Genomic DNA, 17,259 nt, shown 5'->3' with positions numbered 1-17,259 from the left:
TCCAGTCCTGGGTGGTACTGAGTTACGAGGGGAATGCTCCTCTGTGGCTGGACGGTGGAGTTTGGGAGGTGGTGGGAGGCTGGAAGGATAAGGCACGGGAGATTTGTTTTTGTACAAGGTTGGGAGGATAATTACAGTCAGTGAAGGCTTCAGTGATACCCTCAGCATATTTCGAGAGGGACTGCTCGTCGCTGCAGATGAAACAACCACCGGTGGCTAGGCTGGCTGTATGGAAGGGACTTGTTGATATGGAACGGGTGGCAGCTGTCAAAGTGGAGATACTGCTGGTGGTTAGTAGCTTTGATATGGACAGAGGTACTGATATAGCCATCTTTGGGGTGAGGTCAACATCTAGGAAGGTGGTTTGATGGGTTGAGTAGGACAAGGTGAAGCAAATGAGGGAGAACTTGTTGAGGTCCAGAGGAATGTGGATAGGGTGTCCTCACCTTCAATCCAAATAGCAAAGATGTCATTAATGAATCTGGACCAGGTGAGGGGTTTAGGATTCTGGGTTTTTAGGAAGGATTCCCCCAGATGGCCCATGCATAGGTTGCCATAGGACGATGCCATGCAGATGCCTATAGCTGTACCCCGGATTTGTTTATAGGTAATGCCTTCAAAGGAGAAGTAATTGTGGGTGAGGATATAGTTGATCATGGCGACTAGGAAGGAGGTTGTTGGTCTGGAATCTGTAGGACATTGGGAAAAGTGGTGTTCAATAGTGGTAAGCTCGTGGGCATTAGGAATGTTAGTGTACAGGGAGGTGGCATCAATAGTGGTGAGCAGGGCACTGTGTGGTAAAGGGACAGGAACTGTGGAGAGTCGGTGGAGGAAATGGTGTGTATCTTTTCTCTAGAAGGGTAGCTTCCGAGTAATAGGTTGAAGGTGTTGGTCTACGAGAGCAAAGATTCTCTCAGTGGGGGCAGAGTAACCAGCCACAATGGGGCATCCTGGGTGGTTAGGTTTATGGACTTTAGGAAGCATGTAGAAGGTGTGGGGAATGGCAGGGGGGAGTAGAGAGATGGACTTCAGGGAGAGGTTCTGGGATCGGCCTATGGATCTGAAAAGTGACTGGAGATCCTGCTGCATTTCTGGAATTGAGTCACTGTGGCAAGGTTTGTAGGTGGAAGTATCTGACAGCTGGTGGAGTCCTTCTGCCATGTAATCATTGCAGTTCAAAACAACAGTGGTGGAGCCTTTATACGCAGGTAGGATTATAAGGTTGCGATTAGTTTTTAGATGGTGGACAGTGGTTCTTTCTGCTGATGTAAGGTTAGTTTGTATGTTGAGGGATTTGGGGAATGATGGTATTTCTCCCCTTTTCCACTACTCCCCCCCCCCCCCTCTCCCCTGCCCTCTGATTAATTTACAGCAGTTGACTATCTGCCTCCCCCACCATACTATTCCCCCCCTCCTTACCCCCACCGAGTCGCCGCAGATGAAGTCCTTAACGGCCGAAAGCTTTGAGTGTGAATCTATGTGATTTACATCTTTCTGATTGAAACATCACAGTTTTATGTTGCCTTTTGCTGCTGTTTTGTAATACAAATGTCTAATTGTTGAAATAAATGACTATTAGTTGAAACAAATGCCCAACTGTTGAAAGATATGCCTAATTGTTGAAATAAATGCCTCTGTTGTCCCTGTAAAAGGAGATAACACAAAGAATGGGTTTTAATTACTGTTTGTGTTTGCTTGGCTTCATATCAGATAATACTTCCTTCAAAAGCAACATTCAGTGCCGGAGCTGAAATACTGTTTTGCTATTGTCCTAAATTTCTTGTTCTTTCAGGTTTCATTGTGACACTTGTGCGAATTAGCTAGTAGCGTGCCAAATTTCAGTGTTCCTTTATACAATAAATTGCAAAGTTACATTATGTGAGCAGTCGGTGAATTATGAAAAGAAATATTTTCCTATCAACCCAACCAAACACAAAAATGCACTTTCCAAGATTACCGGGAAGATGACATGTTTGTTTTCAACAGCTATAGCAGCATCGATTTGAAAATCACAGCTTTCATTCAGCTTACATAAAGCTTTTATTGATGCTGGAATCCTTCAGTGGAGACTATGAAATCCTATATTAAGACAGTTTTTGGATAAGTATGCGGACAAATCTGTGCCCAATGAGTCAAGTTTGTGAAAACGTTACTGAAGTGAATGTCACGATGAGAATGGTGGGGGGGATATTATCTGTTTACAATCAATGAGTCAACTGGTTCTATGGATATTTTTATTGCTAATGTCATTGTTTGATCATTAAAACATTCAGAAGGTGCATCAATAAAAGCATTCCTGCTTACAACAGTGTCTGGAAAAAAATTAACAATCCAACTATTGTACAGTTATTTATCAGGTCAATACAGTCAATGCAGCCTGCAGAAATTCAATACAATATATTATTTTTCATCACAGACATTGTACCACACATTAAAGATTGGGATAACTGTAGAAGTGCTATTTCCAAACAGTCATCACATGACATGCGTAGCACGTAGTTTTTACAGGATGTCAGAAGAGATACAGAACTTGTTTTTGGATGCTGACAATCTGATTTTCAATATTACAAAGATCTTTGTGAAAGCCCCATAAAGAACTCAGATTTAAAGACACTGTGCCAGATATAAGTCTACCCCTTCAATCTATCATAACAAGATGGGAAGACTGGTTTCAACACCAGTTTGGTACACTTTAACTGTCTCTACTATAGCTAAGGTAGTCATTGTTCTGGAGGATGAATATCATCAATTATAGCATCAAAGAAACATCTCAAATCGTTGGAAGAAGAAATGACTTAACTTTCATTGCAGTCTAGTTCACTTTTCTGCTACATGTGATCTACCAGCTTCAAGAAGCAGAGCAGCCTTTGCCAAAGTCAAAGAAATTTGTGAATGATGTGAAGATTGGAGAGGATACCAGGAAAAAGGGGTTCATTAGTCAGGGAAAAGTGTAAAATGTTGTTTCCAAAAAATCTTGATCTTGACAAACTTGGAAACATTTCAAAACTTCTACCAGGTGCCATTTATTCCAGTAGAAATGGACCCTACAGTACCTTAAGTTTTATATTTGCTCCAGTTACCTCCACATATTTTCTAAGGCCATTTTCCCAGACAGAGGAAATTCCAGAAAATTTTTAAAAAGCATATGATTATCAATCACAAATAATAAGACAATTGGGCAATGTAATGCATAGGCTTTCAAGCAGCATTTTCATTTTTCTGTCAAATGCAATTAAAATTTTGTGTAAAACTCTATTGTTAGTCTAAAAATATAACACAACACAGTGTTGACATCAATATGCTTGATTGTGTGATTATCTGGATTGTGCAATCTTGTAAATAAATATGGAAGTTTTTGCAACACTGCCTATTTGAGCTGTTTATAGTGCCTTTTTGCCTACCTATTGTAACAACTTATAATCCCTAAATTTCCGGTCTCTTGTCATTAACATACACAATGAACAGCACGGTCCCAGCACATTTTCCTGGGTAACAATGGTAGTTACTTCTAAATCTGTCGATGACTCCCCATTCGATAAAACATGCTACATCCTTCCCACCAAAAAATCTCAACCCACACAAATTTCACTTTATACCTATATCATAGTATGTTCGATAAGAAGCATATGTGTGCCTTTCTGGAAGTAGGAAAACAGTGCCTGAACCTGACTGTCTTGATCCATTGTTTTCAGGATGTCATATGAGAAAAGTGCGATTTCTGTCGCGCATTTACTACTTTTCCAGAATCCGTGCTGGTTGGTATAGAGATCGTCATTCTATTTAAGATGCCTCATTACATTTGAGCTTAGAATATGTTATAAGATACTACAACAAATGAAAGTCAAGGATTTTCAATGGTAGTTCTGTGGATCACTTCCACTGCTCTTCTTGTAGCAAGGTGTGACCTGTACATTCTTACAACCACTTGGCACAGTATATTATGATGAAAAGAGGGACTAACACAGGCACAAATTCTGTGTTCCATTGTGCCCTGTTAAATTTTAAAGATTTCAGCTATTTCTCTATTTTACTGACACTCATATGCAGTTTGTGCACATGAAAGTAAATCGGTGTCTTGTGTATGAAGTACTTAAACTAGTTTCTGTAAACAATATTTTGTCATTTAAAGTTTTAAATTTTGTGGACCTGTTACGCAGCGTATTTCTCATGGATTTCACTTGAAAATCTTCTCCAAAGTTGAAACTGGCTTGTAGTTATACACTAAATATTAGGTTTTGCAAACAGAATATGAAGACTAAAGTCATGCTTCAATATTAAAGAAAAAACTTTCAGATAATTAATACAAAAATTATAACAGATCTGTTCTCAATAAGGCACACGGTATCTACAGCCAGATAAAAGCCATCTGTAGACTTTTTCATGTAATATGGTCTACAGCTATACATATCCAATTTGCTCCAACATGTTTTAGTGTCATCTACTCACCTTCCATTAATTCGGTTGCACATCTTGCCACTTTCATTTAATTATCACTGCAGTCATAATTAAGTACTCCACTTCCTCTGTTCTCTGATCCACTTGTGTATGTTTCTGGATCTCCTAGTATCATTATTTCGGATATTGCAAATGATAAACACTGCTCACTTGTGTGTCACATATTAAATGCACTTACTGATAAATTGTTGAGGCACATTTTGCCATTCATCATCAACAATGGGAACCTCCATCTCTGTAAAAACCTGAGAGAAGTAATGATTTAACTGCCATATGTCTCTGGAGCAGCTCAAATGAACTCTTTCATACACCTCACAAAAGACAAAATACCAGTTTGGATGAGAATGTGTGCATACTGTGAGCATACAGAACTCATGTGAATCTAATCCAGGAGTTTTCTCATAAACATTACAAGTGTGAAATCTTCTGTATCTTTGTCACCTACATATCAGCACGCTTGTTAAAACTCATTTTACTGTTAACTGTTATAATAATAAAACTTGTTATTATTTGTAAATGATATTCTCTGTGTGTTTAAATATTAGTTTGGTATTTTGTTTGAGGTACTCCTTGTGTGCCATGGGACAGGAGTAAGACTGCAGAAATCTCCCAGTCACAGCAAGTGCTGCACGGAGCCTTCAATGCTGTATGGAGTGCCAAAGAAGACCTTAGAGTACTCTTATTACCACATAAAACCATAGATGAGCAAGTTAACAACATAAATTAAGAACAAAGAAATTTTTATATAAAGTTGTTTGTTAGGTTAGCATAAGTATGACAACTGCTCAAACCAGATATATGTACTTATGTATTCCATTAAACATTCAATGAGATTTGGAAAAAGAAGAATAATTTTATTTATTAGAAGTCAAAAGATAAGAAAATACTAATACTCATTATGATTAAAGGAGAATTATAGAATTGACAATGTTGAAAAGTGAAGCTGCAGTAATCAGACAAATGAGTTACAAAAGAAGTACAATTTTTGGGAAAAAAAGGGAAGGAAGACTAGGGTTTAATGTCCCATTGGCGTCTAGGGCATTAGAGGCAGAGCACAAACTTGTATTGTTTCAAGGATGGGGAAAGGAAATTTGCCGTGCTCTTTCAAAGGAAGCATCTCTATATTTCAGAAAACCTAAATCAGGATGGCCAGATGCAGATTTAAATCTTAGTCTGCCCCTCCCCCCCATCCCTCCCTCCTGAATGTGGGCCCAGTGTGCTAACCACTGCACCTCTCCTCTTGTTCCAATTTTGATGTATATTACACAATTGTTGTTTTCAAAAATCCAAAAACTAGAAGAGACTTATTGAAAAGCAAATACCCATCACTTCAATTTTGACTTTGATCTTGGAAAAATTTCACCTATCAATTAATTTGCTGATGCTTATTCCCTTTAATATCTATTTCATTGCTAAGATATTGGGTTGTCTCATTCACAAACTTAACACTCCACATTCTCTCCAATCATTAGGCTTAAGAGTAAATCAGAAAACAAAATATGGTTTCATTTATTGTGCCCTCACATTACTGTTCCACACCCACTGTTGCTGCACATTAGAATGTTGTGCTGTTAATGTTCGTACACTAGACAGACAGACAGACAGACAGGTAGAGAGAGGGAGATTGGAGGAGGGTGGGAAGAGGGAAGGGAGGAGTTGGGGAGGGTGGGAAGAGGGAAGGGGGGAGTTGGGGAGGGTGGGAAGAGGGAAGGGGGGAGTTGGGGAGGGTGGGAAGGGGGAAGGGTGGGTGGCAAGAGGGAGAGAGGGGGAGGGGGAAGGGAGGGTGGCAAGAGGGAGAGAGGGGGAGGGGGAAGGGGGGAGAGAGGGAGATGGAGCTTAACTGAGTTTAATGTTGTTCATGTGAATGTTTACCACTTAATGTCTTAACTATGTAGTGACTGGTTGTCTTTGTTCCTTCCACTGTTTTATTCCACCTAGAACTTTCCAATATCCTATGAGTCAGCCTTTCAGCATGTACTGTAAACAATAATGGACTTACCGGAATGAGATATTCACTCTGCAGTGGAACGTGTGTTGATATAAAACTTCCTGCAGCAAGAACATCTCATTCAGCAAACATTCTTCAGGCTGTGTCTAAGCCATGTCTCCACAATATCCTTTCTTTCAGGAGTGCAAGTCTTGCAGGAGAGCTGCTGTGAAGTTTGGAAGGTAGGATATGAGGTATTGGTGGAAGTAAAGATGTGAGGATGGGTCATGAGTCATGTGGTGATAAGTTCCTATGGGACTAAACTACTGAGGTCATTGGTCCCTAGGCTTACACACTACTCAGTGTAACTTAAACTAACTTACACTAAGAACATCACAACGAATGCCTGAGGGAGGACTTGAACCTCCGACGGGATGAGCCGCGTGAACCGTGGCAAGGCGCCTCGGACTGCGCATCATGAGTCATGCCTGGATGCTTGGGTGTATCAGTTATTAGTGCACTTGGCCAAAAAAGGCAAATGTCTTGCATTTGTGAGTTTCAGTCGGCAGAAAGTTATAATCTACCAGGAAATTTAATATAGAACTCTTTTTCCACAATGTCACCTTATCCACACAATCTTCCTGTCTATAAAATTATGACATTACTAGAAACATACATATCATCAGAGAGTTCTAGATGACAAGGTAAAATAAATGCAATACAACTTTCAGAATCACGGTTAAGATTTTTACTTAATCACTGATGATTCAAAAAAATGTAAATATTAAATTTTCACCTAGTATTAATCAAACCAGTACTCACTGTCAAGTTAACTTGTTTGATCTAGATCAAAAGGCATTTTGTCAACAATTGTTTTCCAACAAAAATAAATTTTCATGATGTTTGTTTCTCTGATAGAGAAGTTGATAAACTGCATATCATACATCTAAACCAGATCAAAAACCTAGCATTCTAGTCAAATCTAACAACCAGTATCTAAATCACTGATGGAAACTTCTTATAAATCATTTTAAACTCAATAAGTAATGGCTTTCACATGATTACACACAAGATACCACATACAGCAAACATCTGGGATACTCTAATTCCATAAACAGATATGTGTTATGTGATTCACTGTTAAATTATGTTCTTGGTGAAGTTTTCAAGCTCAAAACAGATGTGATAAGATGAAGAGAGGCAGAAATTCATTGTACAGAAGTAGCCCTTCATCATTATCATTGTATACATACTAATCTTTAAATACTAAATATGTGTTGGAGATAAAATAATCTCAGATTTTTTGCACCACCTTAAATTCCAATTACAGAAGACCAAAAATTACAGAACAATGTTTCCTTTTTTTGTAGATTAAAAATGTTACATAACTGTTTAGAGTGTAGAAAGCAGTAAATAAAGGAATACAATGATCTTTAAGTCTGTATGAAAAATTCCTCTTAGTGAAAACACAAGCAACAAAAATTTGCACCTTTTCCTTCTAATTATTTCTGAAACTATCTGTTTGTATAACACAAATTAAAAGTATCTCTTCTAGAACAGATGTGTCAGAACAGTGATCGGTGTCAAGAGAGGATAAGGAAAGACAACAGTAAATCTGGGCAAAATGCTTCAAAGAACAATTCAAACTATATGTACAAGTAGTACCCTATTTATTGCCAGTCTATTTATTTCTTTTGGGATATTGGTTTTTTTATCTGATATTAATCCTGTACACACATTCAAGCACAAACATAACACACGTCATTATCAGATGTGAAGTCCAACCACATCACCTCACTGGATGGTATAGAGCAGTTGAGCTTGCTTCTGTTTTAAATAATTAAAGAATGTGGATTTAAATTTGATAACAGTAATGTAAGTTCCTGGAAGAAGCAATACATAAAGTAAGGGAAAGGCAACTACTCGCCTATAGCAGATCAATGCATGGAGCTCAGAAACATGTAACAGAAAACAGCATTCACACTAGTTTTCGAGCAATAGCTTTTTTTCTAGCTCAAGTGCACAGGCATTCACACATACAATCACACATACACCTACACACAAACTCCTGTGTCATGGCAAGTGTCTCCCAAACAAAGAGCTAGTGCTCAAAAGATAGTGTGAATGCTGTTTTCTGTTCCACGTTTCAGCACTCTACGCATAAATCTGCTGTGAGTGGCTGCCGTTCCCTTGTTTTATGGATATGGCTAGTAAGTTCTCGTAACAAAGAATAACTGTTATCTGTCTTTATCTAAGCTAGTCAGCTTTGAATTATTCTTGAGCATCTGTCACTTTAATGCAATTTGGGCAGATCGCTAACTGAAGTGGCATTATTTGCTTTCATTACACATATGCCAAATACCACAATTTCGCCACTAGTTATGTCACCAAATTCCTTATATTCCAATCTATCAAAATTTAGTTGCTCTTTCTGAAATCTCTAATTGATGGCCAGCATAATGTGTGTAGTAAAAAGAATAAAAATAAAAAAAAATTTGGTTGATGGATGGTTTTTACAGAGACAGGATATTACAGTATCCTTACAAAAATGAAAATAAGTGCTAACAAACCGGACACCTTCTGTATGCTTGCATGATGTTGAATGGATTGGAAATGCTAGCTTCTCGTTTACCTAAACTTGTGTCATTACTGCATAACTTCTGGACCAGCCCCATAATATAGGCTTTTTCTCTGCAGCAGCCAAGTGCACAACATGTTTACATGTAAACTTGAATGTTTAAAAACAACAGTTTCAATTGTTATGCATGAGATCATTCATTGACCAATGAAGTCTCCCTACAATTCTCTGATGCTTCCCTCTTCTTTAAAGCATATTGTTTTCTCTCCTTATCTGTTTCCCTCATTTTGCATGGCAGTATGTGGTGCCACTATTGTGCTTTCATATCAATAACATAACTGTTATTCTTTCAGTACATAATTACCTCTACATATATTCTACCAAAGATAAAATGGGTGAGTGTAAAAGGAAGATAGGCATTTTTTTTCTTTTGTAAGATGATGTTTAGGCCTATTATAGCAGATTCCAGTTCCTCAAATATTTCTTCCTTGTTTCCACTGAATTCGCTAATAATCTTTTGCACTGTTTATATTATATAGTAGTTACTCAAGCTGGAAAATACAACAGAAATAAAATGACACATATCATGACAAACTTTGTGGGTGAGGTTATAGCCATAACATTTTAGTCTGGAAACCAAACATATCGCTCAAAAATGAACGAAACACTTGCTATCAACATAAACTTGCGTGAAGTTTATAGTAACAAGCTTGGGATGGACAGATTCCACATTAACGGTTTAAATATTGGTTGACGAAAATAACTCAGGCATGAAACTTATTTCCAGTAATTAATTAGCACATTAATTACCAGCAAATAATGTTGGGAAGAAGTTACAAAGCAAAGAAAGCTAGCAGTAACTAACCACGAAAATCTTTCTTGTGGATAGTTAGTTCGATATAACCCCGCAATTTTATTTTGCAAAGTGCGCAGATGCGTTTCAGATAATGCCTTTCTATGAACTGCTTCAAATACAACTAAATAATAGAATATTCATATTTCTGGTTTGATGAAGCCGTAAACGCAGCTTTTTCCTCTTTATTGTGATTTAGTTTTCTTTGAAGACTCCCCTTCTCCCCGTTGATCGTAAAGGCATATATGACGGATTATTGCATGTATCCATCACAAGGCTGCCAGTACGCGAGCGGTTCCTGATCTTGTGAAGATCCGTCCCCGAGCGACAAGTAGCGCGGAAGCAGAACAGTGACAAGACAACGTACGGCTTACTATCTGAATAATGTCCAAGTGCATCATGGTTTGACAGTACATAACATTCTAACTTAAACAATCTGCTTATGTTTTATTGCTAGTTTATTCCAATTTGCCTTTCTCTGTTTACTTTCTGGACAACTGCAAACGACGCACAAGATATTGTCAGCACTGTACGTAAGCGCCATTTACATGCGCCGCTAAACAGTGTCAACTGACGCATGTCACCAGTCAACTGTTCAATTTTCAATATAAATTAGGAGTAATTAAGGTCAGACTTCTCTTGTGGTGCATCTCTTAATCGATGTTTTGTGGAGATATAAGAAGAGAACAATGTGTGGTTAGTGAACCCAACTTCTGTTTTAAAGCTATATTTTACAGACGTACCTCCTTGACCATCAGATGTCATTTGCATTAATAAAGCCATCTGTTGCCTCTCAGACATGGGCACCGCCAGCCTCGGCGAACCCTGAGACACTTTGGAACGAGATGTGCTTGACGGCATCTCACGTACATAACTTCTGGTCGGAGACCTGCGAATGATTACTATCGTAACACTGATGTAAAGATCCTAATCATCTAACGGTAATTATTCGAAACGGGAACAATGGAATAAATAAATCGAACTTATACCACGCCTGTATTGTGTTACAGAATTGGATTCTATCGAATTTTGCTGATTAGGTACGTGACATACAATAAGTGAGGTTATAGAAAGTTTTATATGCTGAGTACTTCATTATAACTTATATTGTCATGTGTTATATGTAATAAGAACTTTTATTGCATTCTATGCTGATTAACTATCTTAATACAGTAAATACAGTTTGTTTACTTATAACGGTATGAAAGCAATCTACAAGAAAACGTATTGTATATATAGCAAATACGGATGCTTTCTCCCGACTTAAACTGATTTCACAAACTGAATAAGGCAATACAAATAAAATGAAACAGACCTTCATTCACTTTCCCGTTATTCAATGCAAATACACACGTTATTTTGATTTCTCGCGCGATTATTTCATCAAATATTTTACGACGAACAACGGAGCGACGCGATTTGCCTGCCCTCTACCACATCTCAGTGTACTAAAAGTGTTTCTCTTCCACGTATATCTTCATGTGTCGTGTAAAACAGGTTGCATAAACGGGGTTCATCGCTTCCGTTCAGGAAAGTGTAGACTTGTTGTGGACCAAAAGCGTAGAAGGAGATGATAAATTGTAATAAGTAGTTTATCTGGCACCAATTCTATGTTATATTTGTTTTTGGGTGCAACTAAAAATGTTGTCTTCTCTATCAAATGTCCTGGCACCTACATCAGAAAAATCGGCGCTCTTGTACAATAGGTGCCGGCACAGGCAGAATTTTGTGATTCTGACAAAGTGGTCGAAGACGAAACTATAAAATGCAACGGCTATGAAGTATTTTATCCGTGTTTCGCTTGTACATTGAATAAGCAAATGAATACGAATGTGTACTTTATATTTATTCGCAATCTTAGCCGTCATTACAACGACTTGATGTTTCCTTATTTTAACAGCAGTTCCACAACTCACTTTAAAACGAGATACATTATTCATTTTTCTGACACTTGCTCAGTCAATTATTTGCCAGATGATCAATACATTCATCTCACTAGTTAGACAGTTCAGAAGCGTTGTGCTCCCGATGCATGAAATCGGCTCCCTGACGGTGTGGCAGCCGCCTTTGTGTCGGTTCCTTCATGAGCTTTTACTGCCATTGACGCACGTGGACCGGTGCGCCAAATGTCACCTCGCTCATCAAGAACTGCTGCCTCTACAAGCAACATGTACTGACCCCCGACAGGAAACGCTAGGAGGAACTGTGCTGTAAAATAATCACGATGTGGTGAAACGGTCTGTGTCAGTACAGACCCACCTGCAGCCTCTCCCATCTGGAACAGAAGTGCATTGATGTTCGATTCAGATTTTTAAAATGTTTTTTGGAACATGTATATGTCTATATTTTACCAAAACAACAATGAATGCACATATTATTGTTACTACTACAGTGTAAATGCAAATCAACCAAAACTGCAGAAGTGTACATAAAAAAAAGTGGGGAGGGAGGGGGGCAGGATATGAATGTTAACAGTGAGGAACTGAAAATATCAACAAGACACAGATAAAAATTCTCATAAATAAAATGACCACAGACCTAAGCTAGAAAGGGGAGAAAATATTAAATTTAATCTGATCATTACGTTACCCATATCATGGAGTTTCCTTTGATAGCTTCAGTTTCCTTAGAATCATTTATCCATCGGTTTGGCATCTCTAACTTTGGGAGTGACACTTGACAAAATTCTCTTCCCTGCTATATGAGTTGGGATCTCTTTTGATACTGTGCCTTGGATAGCCCTGTTGCCTGTCTTAGGTGAAATGAAAACCCAGTTTCAGACAACCAGCCATTACATCTTCTGCTCATAATCAAGGATGTTCCAGCATCAATTTTTTTCTCAGTCTTCCTACAGCAATTTCGGCTTTTGAGACATACTTAACAGTTCTGCTGGTTTCCTATAACACTCAAAATTACTTTTCTAATGTTCTTATTATCTTTTGTTTGCTTTTATTTTACTAAGAAGTAGTTCTTTGCTTATACGAAATTCTCTCTTTTTTGTTCAGCAAAATATATGCTAGCATTCCTCTCAAAAACTTAATTTTTGTTGCTTGAGTTAGGGTTTTGTCTTTATTTGTGCTGTACCTTTGCTTCCAATCATAAAAGCAGCAACTCTGTTGAAAACTATTAAGTATGTGTATAATTTTTCCGTCTCCTATGATTACTTTCCCACATATATCTAAATGTAAACCTAAATGTTGTAGGAAAGTTCTTGCAGACTGTAAATATTTTTGGATTAAAGGAGACCACTCACCAAAAGTCAGAAGCATGAGTTGTTGATGTGCACACACAAAAGAAAGAAACCTTTCATTGCAGTGCAGTTAGTGTTATTTGGGGTGGGTAGATGGAGGGGGAGGTGGGAAGGCAGGGAGAGGGACTGGGGGTGGGTGGCTACTGGTTCGGATGAAAGCACTCGGTTTTCCACTTAGGAATACAGGAGGGCGCCATGGCAGCTATATGTGCTAGGCATGTGAAGCATGACTGCAGGGGCCAGTGAAGAGCAGCACACAAATGAAGGTGATGTACGGACATGAATTGGGAAGGTGTGACAAGACGGAGGAAGGGGGAACTGTTGGACGGAGGATGCGGGGACAGCGGGTTACCTGGGGTTGAGGACACGCTGGTTACAGGAGTGGAGGATGTGTTGCAAGGATAACTCTCATCTGTGTAGTTCAGGGAAATGGAGTTGGAGGGTAGGATCCAGATGGCCCAAGGTGTGCAGCAGCCACTGAAATGTGGTAAATTTTTTTCTTGGCAGCAGCCTGGAGGTGTCCATTGATCCTAGTGGGCAGATGGTTGGTAATCATACTAACATAAAAATCTGTACAATGTTTGCTGCAGAGTTGGTGTATGACATGACAGCTTTCACAGGAGGTCCATGCTCTGATGCAATTGGATAAGCCTATGAGAGGACTGCAGGTAGGAGGTGCTTGGGGGGGGGGGGGGGGGGATGAAATGAGCTGGTCTTGCACCATGATCTGTCACAGGGTCATATCCCTGAGGTAAGCGGCTGGGAGTGAGAGTGGCATAGGGATGGACTAGGAAAAGAGGTTAACATCGTGAAGGAATGTGGATAGGTTACCTTGGCCATCAGTCCAGATCATGGCGATACCACCAACAAGCCTTAACCACACTACGGGTTGGGAGTTTTGGTAGGCTAGGAAGGTTTCCCCTAGGTGGCCATAAAAAGGTTCACATGGGAAGATGCGACGCGGGTGTACATGGCTGTGCTGCAGATTTGTTTGTATAACTTCCCTTCAAAGGAAAAGTAATTGTGGGTCAGAATATAGTTGGTAAGGTACATTAGGAAAGAGGTGGTGGGTTTGGAAACTTAGGGAATGTAGAGTTCAATACCAGCAAGGCCATGGGCATGAAGGATGTTCATGTATAGGAACCTGGCATCTACAGTGATGAGTAGGGATCCAGGATGTAAATAAGTGGGAATGGTAGGAAGTTGGTAAAGGAAGTGGTTAGTATCATTGAAGTGGGAGGTTAAGTTTCGGGCAATTGGTTGGAGGTCTTGGTCAACAAGACTGGAAATTCTTTCAGTGGAAGCACAATACTCAGCTACAATGGGCCATCCAGGATTGTTCGGTTTGTGGATTTTGGAGAGCATGTACAAAGTGGGTGTGCGGGGTGTTGTTTCGGTGAGGAGGGAAATGGATCGGAAGAGAGGATCTGGGAAGGGCCTATGGATTTCAGTAGGGATTGGAGGTTATGTTGGACTTAGGGGATGGTATCACTCTGGCAGGTGGAGGAATTGGACAGTTGGCAGAGGCCTTCTGTCAAACAGTCACTGTGACTCAACATGACATTGAAGGAGCCTTTGTCTACAGGGAAGATGATTAGGTCAGGATCTGTTTTCAGATTGTGTATGGCTGTCCTTTCTTCCACTGAAAGTTAGTGGTCTCCAACCACCAGTTTCCCATTCCTCTGGCCTGTCACCCCTTTCCAATTTACATCCCCACATCACCTTCAGTATGCGCCACTCTCCACTGGCCCCTACAATCGTGCTTACATGGCTAGCCCATGTATCTACCACCCCTCCCTCCTGCATTCCTAGCTGGCTTACCAACTGCCTTACCCCAAGCCACAAGCCACCCAGCCCCAGTCACTCTCCCTACCTCCTGCCTCCCTCTCCCTCCACTCGTTCGGCTCAACACTATCCCCACGACAACCAGTCCCCCTGCCGAAATACAGTATTGGCACCATGTATGGGCATAGGTGTGTGTGTGTGGGTGTGTGTGTGTGTGTTTTACTTTTGCTTGAGAATGGGTAACTTCAAAAGCTAGCATTTTTCTTTCTTTTGTGTGTGCCCTTCAACAAATCAACTCAATGCTTCTGCTTTTTGGTCTGTGGTCTCTTTTAATCCAAAAGTATTAAAAATAAACATAATACAGAATGGAGGATGAATCTTCAACTATTTTTTTGTGAGGGTTAAGGAAACGAAATCAGAGTAGATCTCAAGTCCTTTCCATACATACTGTTAGTACCTATAAGTAACGACAGGTAAATTTCACAGTTATCAGCAAATAACACAGAAGCACCGATTTTTACAAAATGTCATGTTCTCATATAGAAAATATTATAAATCTGTGGATATCAGTATTCGTAACTGATAATTACTGAATGTTGAAATTGCATTTTGTTTTTCTTCTCAAGACTAAGGTCCAAGTATAATTTTAAAATTATTTTTCATGTGCTGTGTAACAAACTGTGAGGTGACATCAAACACAGGACTGAACTTGGCAAAAAATAGTACCAAAACTGGAAACAAGTATCACCAAAATTGGAAAAAATAAAAGTATACTATGGGCAGGGTTGCCGAAGGCTATACTGATGTTTACAAGTTCCTGAAAAACTGATATTCCAGCGTGGGTGAAAGAATATGGGGCGCAGTATGCTGGGAGAAATCACACACTGACTTCCGGACACAGGACACACAGAGTTATATCTGTGCTCACACCTAGGTACCAGTAATTTGGATGCCGGATATCATGACAGTCATTTTTCCCTTGCTCTCTTTGCATGCAGAACAAGAAAGGAAATGACTACTAGTGGTACGTTGTACCATCCACCATGTCCAATATGGTGGCTTGCGGAGTCTGTATGAAGATGAAGTAGCAGAATTTGCCACACACATGCACGTTCTTAACAATTTTTTCCAGAAGCGACCAAACAGAATATGGGCATGGGAAACACAAAGCAGGAATTCACACACACACACACACACACACACACACACACACACACACACACACACACACAGAGAGAGAGAGAGAGAGAGAGAGAGAGAGAGAGAGAGAGAGAGAGTTACAGTTACTATTGTTTCCTATTATTGAGGCTTAAATTGAAATCATGACATGTGAGGAGTAGGAAGAACATGGACTGGAGTAAGGGAGGAATGAACTGGGGCAAAAGAGAGGAGGGATCCTGCTGGGGTGGAACGAGTGAATGGATGGAAGGGTTGGTTCATGTATAATAGGGAGTTAATGGAGATTTTACTTCAGAACACAAAACTCTAGTCTGCACCTTAGACAATGAAGCAATGAAACTCACTATTAGATTAAAACTGCATACTGGACTGGGATCAGAACTAGAGCCTCTGCCTGCCACAGGCAATTGCTCGACTGACTAAGGGAACAAGGCATGACTCCAGAAATACTGCATTTGAACTTTGAAATAGTTACACTGAAAAAATCATAACACTATTCTTTCTTCCAAACATCACACATATATCAAACTGATAAGACACTGAGGTAATTGCTAAAGAGGAAATCAACTGAAATCGGGCAACAGAGGATCAACAACTGGGCACGATGAGATATGATTCTATACAGTAAAGATAATTCGATACAGTTTATGCAAAGGAAAATGCTCCTCTTCTAGCAATAGTTTCTGTAGTTTGCTTGTGCAAGTAGAGTTCCAACTGGTTTGAAAAAGATGCAGGTCATCCCCATTTCAAGAACGGTTGATAAACAGGTGCAGAAAATTACAGGCCTATATCACTGGTATCAATCTGGTGTAAAATTGTGGAGCACAATTTATTCTTGTATGTTAATACCTTTTTAGAGACTAAAAACCTCAACAGGCATCAGCATAGATTCCACAAAGATCGTTTGAAATTCAGCTTACTCTATTCTTCCATGAACTCTGCACAGCCCCTAGTGAACAAAATACAAGCTTATGGAATACCAGACCATTTTTGTGTTCTTAATGATGCATGTTGCATAGACTGTAATCAAGTTATTACAGTTTGGGGAGAACAAATTTTATTACCTGAATAAAGGAGAAGGAACTTTCAATACAAGACACGGAACAGATTCCATTACAATGATAACAAGACAAAAAAGGACTAAAAGGTTGTGTCTCAGTTGGAAGTAACAAAATAGCATGTTATCCACCTGCACATAGACATCACAAGATAATCAGCTGAGCAATCCAAAC

General features: G+C 39.4%; 1 protein-coding gene and 1 long non-coding RNA gene across 3 annotated transcripts in view; one reads left to right on the top strand and one right to left on the bottom strand.

The window, feature by feature from the left end:
- The first annotated feature begins 10,033 nt into the window (after positions 1-10,033).
- LOC126187327 (uncharacterized) overlaps positions 10,034-17,259 on the top strand; it is a 52,801-nt gene continuing 45,575 nt past the window's right edge. The window contains exons 1-2 of one of the 2 annotated variants that reach the window (XR_007537709.1): positions 10,034-10,509; positions 10,593-10,853. This is a non-coding gene — a long non-coding RNA (uncharacterized LOC126187327). The remainder of the gene's footprint in view (positions 10,510-10,592; positions 10,854-17,259) is intronic. The other variant, XR_007537708.1, reaches the window with a different exon arrangement.
- Positions 11,639-17,259, bottom strand: part of LOC126187326 (integrator complex subunit 7) — a 160,479-nt gene continuing 154,858 nt past the window's right edge. The window contains 2 exon segments of the mRNA XM_049928344.1: positions 11,639-11,892; positions 11,894-12,088. Coding sequence (XP_049784301.1) covers positions 11,809-11,892; positions 11,894-12,088 — 279 coding nt within the window. The 3' untranslated portion in view covers positions 11,639-11,808.

The sequence above is a fragment of the Schistocerca cancellata genome, chromosome 5 (genome assembly GCF_023864275.1).
Source record: "Schistocerca cancellata isolate TAMUIC-IGC-003103 chromosome 5, iqSchCanc2.1, whole genome shotgun sequence".
Lineage (NCBI taxonomy): Eukaryota > Metazoa > Arthropoda > Insecta > Orthoptera > Acrididae > Schistocerca > Schistocerca cancellata.
This window is presented reverse-complemented; position numbering and strand designations above follow the sequence as displayed.